General features: G+C 29.3%; 1 protein-coding gene across 1 annotated transcript; it reads left to right on the plus strand.

The window, feature by feature from the left end:
• The first annotated feature begins 1,567 nt into the window (after positions 1–1,567).
• LOC116772221 (cuticle protein 3-like) lies at positions 1,568–5,088 on the plus strand. Its single transcript, XM_032664333.2, has 4 exons — positions 1,568–1,622; positions 2,970–3,161; positions 3,875–4,073; positions 4,689–5,088. Exons 1-4 carry the CDS (start codon positions 1,614–1,616, stop codon positions 4,805–4,807), a joined length of 519 nt encoding a protein of 172 aa, XP_032520224.2. The 5' UTR covers positions 1,568–1,613; the 3' UTR covers positions 4,808–5,088.
• Positions 5,089–6,113: the final 1,025 nt, after the last annotated feature.

Genomic DNA, 6,113 nt, shown 5'->3' on the forward strand with positions numbered 1-6,113 from the left:
ATAAATGTCCTATAGGACATTAACTGTAAAATACTGAATTTTTGTTGTATGTTGAAGTTAGACGACATATATAAAAAACTAGCTAATCATTATAAGTAATTAATTTCTTCATTAAATATTAGCGGTAATTTGGAAAACATAAATCGTTTATATAGACCTAATCGTGTGCCTTATTATAAAAAAATGATTTTGCAACACTGTTCAATTCGAAACAGCGGTTTTCCAGTAAAATTTAAGATTCACAATAAAAGCTATTTTTTAAGTTCAAGTAAATAAAAATAATTTCATTATTCCATTGGCAACACTAATTAAAAGCGTCTTATTTTTTTCTGTCGTTAATGATATAAAGATTTCAAATATAATTAACAAAACTAACAAATGAGATCACATTCATATACATAACATAAGTGAAATTTATGCAAATGATTATTTATTTTCAATTTTATTATAATGCAACGAAATGAACTAAAATTTGATTTAAAAAAAAATGAACTAAAAAGTCACAAAGTGTTAATTATGAAGTATTAATTAAAAATAATAAAAAAAAGAATAAGAATAATGAACGTCAAAATACATTCCGTTTCAGGAAAGTGTGTTATAGTAGTAATTTTTTTTATTTAATGTGACAAATATGACTAAAGTTAATCAATCATGTTCATCGATTATCCCAAAAATGTAAGCGGTGACATAAAAGTTAGTAATCAAATTTAATTTACTATTTCATCAAGTTCCCAAGGCGTCGTTTCACAAGCCGACCCACTGTGGTCAAATGTAGTTGGCGTTTAGAATGACATGGAAATTGATATTATTGATTCGACAAGTGCGGATAATATAATTAGTGAACAGAATGTAAAAAGATATGTTTCTTTTAAAATGAAAACACACTTATATTGTTAGACGTTAAAATACAGAAATAAAACCACAGATGTTTATAAAATCATTATTAACATTTACGTATCACGTTAGAAAAGTTAACATAAATAAAAATTAAATTTTTATAAATGATTTTAAGAGATCAGTCCTTATCTCACCCATTTGCGTTGGTTTAACACATGGAATCCTCATAAAAGCTCTACCATAGCCACAAATGTTATATGAAACTGAATTTAGTATCCGACGCTCTTTCTTTATAGGACCTGTTGGAGAAATCCTGAACAAGATTTTAAATTTACGTAATTTTCTTGTTATACAAAATAAAATTATTTATTTTTTTCCATTTTGACGGAAATCTTAATGAAAATAATGATTATTTAAGGTGCATTGCGACATTATGGATGTTTGCGTCAAATATTTATTTAGGACCGATGTAAAATAAACAGTTAAAAATAAAGAAAAAAAAATTTTTTTCTATCATCAAAAGCCCCATAAGCGAGCTTTGTAAGAACCCATCCAGGCAAGCATTAATATAATAGGCATTAATTATCCTGTCTAATACTAAATATATCAAAACCTGATCAAAAAACCTTACGTAAAAAGTCTCTAAAGTTCAGATTATTGGGAAAAGTTTCATTATGATGTTGAACGAATTTTGTAACCATCACGCGTATATAAGCCAGGCAGGAGCGTGTGAGACATCATTTGTGTACTCACCTTCGACCTGATACATAGCAAACATGCAACTGGTAAGTATATAATCGATATATCGATAGATTACAACACTATCGTAAACATTTTATTTGGAATCGCGTTATTTATTGGATGATTTTTTTTCTGTTTTTTATCGACTTATAAATTCATACTGTAATATTTATAATTATTATTAATTGTAGACTTAGAGCTAGTAATATATTGTCTAACTTTACTTCAAGACGAAGATGGTATATTCTACGTGATACCAGAAGTACGTTTTATTACTTAATACTTAAAATTAGAATGTATATAATTTTTTTATATCAAAGAGAAGTATTTTATAATAATTTTGAAATAAGTTTATAATTTTTTGTATATGTTAGCGCAGACCATCAGCCATCGATACTGAACTCGGTATTGTCCATTGTTTCGTTTAAATTTTAAAGCTCGTCGGAGTTATATATCATAATATGTTATTTATGTTTGGGCACGTCCATTATTTAAAATTAAATAATGATTGCATAGAACGGTACCACAACAATATATGTCAAATAAAATAAATTGTTTGAGATGTTAAAATATATTCTATCATTGGACGTGATTTATTGTTATATATATATTTTTTTATTTAACTGTTCGTCTGTTTATTATTTCGATTTTATATGTATTTGATATTTACTTGAGATCATTCGGTCGTAGTTTTCATTATTTTGCAGTGAAGTTATCACAAAGAAAGTAATGAGGTACTTCATCACTTAATTTTTTAGATCTTTATAGATGGTTTATTTCGTTTTCTTAGTATGGAATCTTATTTGAATTACTATTTAGAAATTCCTTAGTCCCATGTAACTCAGACATGTGCGTATCAAAATTATGTAAATATATCCGAGCGATCTTACGCAAATGTTATCTTGATTTAAGTCATAATTTAAAATTTGACAGGTCGTTTGTGGTCCATTGCATAAGCTTCTAATTATATATATAACGCTGATTAGATCATGCGTCTCTGTGAGCAAATGACTATATGTTTCAGAATGACTATAGAAATGATTCCTTTGACCGCAATAAGTAAATAATATATCTTCCTTTTTCCTTCTTGTAATCACATTTAAGTTTCGTTATTAAATGTCTATTCATTACAATAAAGTAGTGAAAAAGGACGTATTGTTTGAATATAAAAATTATCTAGTGGTTTCAAATGTTTTTTTTTTATGAAAAGAGTTTTATTCAGGGCCAAAAGCGATGGTAATGTCAAGACAATCATCGCGCTGCCTTTACGCGAAGGATGATTAATCGTGGGAAGATCACTACACGAACATATATGGGATTAAATTCCATTTAAGTTTATTTAACAAATGATTTATAGGATTCCTTATAATGTTTCATGTTTTATCTTTTAGTTCATCATCGCCACCGCTGTCTTCGGCATCGCCGCCGCCGCCTACTCCCCCTACCAGGAGCAAAACCGCCCCCAGGCTCAATACGAGAAGAACGCTCGTATCATCGCTCTGGAGTCTGAGGTTAAGGAGGACTCCTACAGATACAACTATGAAACTGAAAACGGCATCAAGGCCCAGGAGCAAGGACAAGAGGTAAAAGGCTTTTTAATGAATATAAGCGCAAAAAATATTAGTAGTAAATGTTGGTAGATATTCTTAATACAGATGAAGAAGCAAGAACATAATTTGTTAATATAATGAGATGTAAAACTTGAGAAGCTATTTTTTTAGTTTTTTTTTTTTTCTTTCATAGACAGATTTTAGCCCATCAAGAAATTGAGATAACCTTGTTATATTTCCAACTATATTACGTTCATTAAACTTATTGTTGTTAAAAATATATATTTTGTTTTTAAATCAAAGTATTCTAAGATATCTTCGTTTGGTAACATAAATTTTATTGTCACCATAAATCTGGTTACATCTTGGCCAATTCTCTGACCTCAACGTCTCTAAACGAGCCGATCCCATTTACAAGACACATTAGATACAAACGGTTGAAAGGGCATCGGCCGCTATACAAAGGTCGATTGCCATATCAACGTTTTTACATTAATAATTAATGTGTGTGAAAACAATGTTTTATATGTGAACAAAAATTTTTATTTGTTCACAGTTTACTTGATGTTTGTTATTCCTATTAATAGAGATATAATATATGAATTGTATAAAGATAATTATAGTTTACTTTATAGGCTAATTAAATCGGATTATACTATATATGTGATCGCAAGTTAATATTTTTTATAAGGCTATTAATGAAATGAATAGTACTTTTTTTTAATATAACTAACTGTATTTTTCAGGTCGATGGTATTGAAGCTCAAGGTGGTTTCCAATACACTGGTGATGATGGTCAGGTGTATTCCATCAGCTATGCTGCTGGTGCCAATGGCTTCCAGCCCCAGGGTGCCCATCTCCCAGTACCTCCCCCCACCCCCGAAGCCATCTTGAAGGCTTTGGAGCAAAACGCACGTGATGAAGCTGCCGGAATCATTGATGACGGTTTGTATTCCAATCACTGAAACAAAACTCATAAAAATAATTTATCTCATTGAACTATCTGATATTAAGGAAGTCGAATGAGATAATATTGATAGCTAGAAGCTATTTAAATAAAAATGTTGAATCTTATATATAAAAATTTAAATAGAATTGTCAGCGTTAAAAAGTAAGCAAAATTGAGTTGTAAATTTACGGGCAGTTTATTATTGGAAATAATAAAGTTGCTATGAATTAGTTTTAATATTTAAACATAAATTAAATAACAAAGTAATTTCAAAAGCAAGCACCGTATTACCATTAAATTCATTAGAGGATCGGCCGCAGAAATTTCTAAAGCTCTAGGCGTAACTCATGACCTTTCCCGTGTTACAAAACGCTTTATAATTTGCAGTGTGTGGGAATACATAAACTATTGCAATGCAGTTTGTGGAAATATATTGCTTTTTATGTAAAGACGTGAAGATTGCGTGTCACTGTTTATTAGCGACTGATATCGAATATTCAATAAATCAGAACAACATTATTGAGATTATAAGTCTGATTTGAGAGCTCCTAATTTTTATGCTTAGTCACATAATGTTCGTGTTTTAAAAGGATTTTATTTCATACTTTCAGGTCAATACAACCCTGGCAAGTACGCGGGCGCTGGTGCCGCAGCCGCCCCAGCCTTTGTTCAGCCTTCATACGCTCGCGCTCAAGCCTCCGCTGGTTTCCGTAAACCTTACAAATTCTAAATCCCAAAATACACCACCCTACTCACATTAAAATGAATCTAGGTTGAATACTCAAAAGTAAAACAAGAGGCTAAATTAAATCATAAAATCGTATGTAATTCAAACTATCTGTATTATATAAATAGCTTTTTGTAATCAATGTTAACAAATAAATATTCATGTAAATGGGGTTATAATGATAAGTGATCAACCATACAACATTATGTGATAATTTGTAGTTATATCCAGTGAATGGAAATAGATTATTTATTCTATGAATAAAACATTTTTATGAAAAAAAATTTGTTATGTTAATTTCTTCCCTTGCTACGGATATTAGGACATAATATTTACTTTTTTAAATAGAAAGTAACAGAAATAAGTGAGAATATATTTAAAAATTTTAATGTTTTGTCATTAAAAAATTTCTATGACATCCTGTAAATAATTTATCATTTGATAGCTAAATTAACTCTATCAGTGTTGTAAACTAACAAGAACAGTACATTTGTCTTATTTTTTTGTTTACATTTGGGTCTTTCCTGGTATCATTCACAAGCACGTTACGTTAGTTTATATTATTATTTGAAATGTACGGTAGATACTCATATGTCAAATATAAAATGCAATAGAGTTTTAAAATCTTACAAGGACACATAGAAAGGAGAAGGATTTAAAGAAAAAAAAAAAACTTTATTTCTGAATCTCATAGTAAAAGCTTCTTGTTTACTAAGTAATTTTTAAATTTAGAATGCACGCTCTTAATGATGCTTCAATATATAATTTTCAAATTTTGAACCGGGAGAGAATAGCTTGAAGATAATTATTAATTTAGGAGCAGTGATATAATTGGTTTGCTAGACTTTGTTTCCAATACAATTAAATTTTAGGTTCTGATTTTAACAAAATAAACTGATTTATTGTAGTAGGAGATATTTTTATTCAGTTAAATTTAAGAATCCATAACAAATTATATCGTTGTTACAAAATATTGAGGCGTTAGTGAAATTTGTTATCCAATTTAGGGGAGCTTTTTCTAAAGTTTCTCATAATATATTTGCCTCTTTAGATTTTAGAGATTTCGATAGGGTAACAAACTTTTAGGTTAGTAGGTCGAAGCTTCGTAATGTTTGAGAAAAAAATGTTACAAATTAGATAACAATTGCAGATCTTCTTTTCAAAATATAATAAAATAGCTGTTGAGAAGCGTACACTTTGGAGAGGTCATTTGTTAGACTTGGACTGCAATATACTTATTAGTAAATAATACTAAAGAAAAGCCATCATAAAAATGTAATATAGTACCAGTATTGTAAATCATCGCTTC

The sequence above is a fragment of the Danaus plexippus genome (genome assembly GCF_018135715.1).
Source record: "Danaus plexippus chromosome 16 unlocalized genomic scaffold, MEX_DaPlex mxdp_23, whole genome shotgun sequence".
NCBI lineage: Eukaryota > Metazoa > Arthropoda > Insecta > Lepidoptera > Nymphalidae > Danaus > Danaus plexippus.

Bases quoted from the DNA above. Each gene is read 5' to 3' on its own strand.
- LOC116772221 (XM_032664333.2), top strand. The intron at 3,162-3,874 runs GTAAAAGGCTTT...TGTATTTTTCAG, and splicing joins CCCAGGAGCAAGGACAAGAG to GTCGATGGTATTGAAGCTCA. The intron at 4,074-4,688 runs GTTTGTATTCCA...TCATACTTTCAG, and splicing joins TGCCGGAATCATTGATGACG to GTCAATACAACCCTGGCAAG.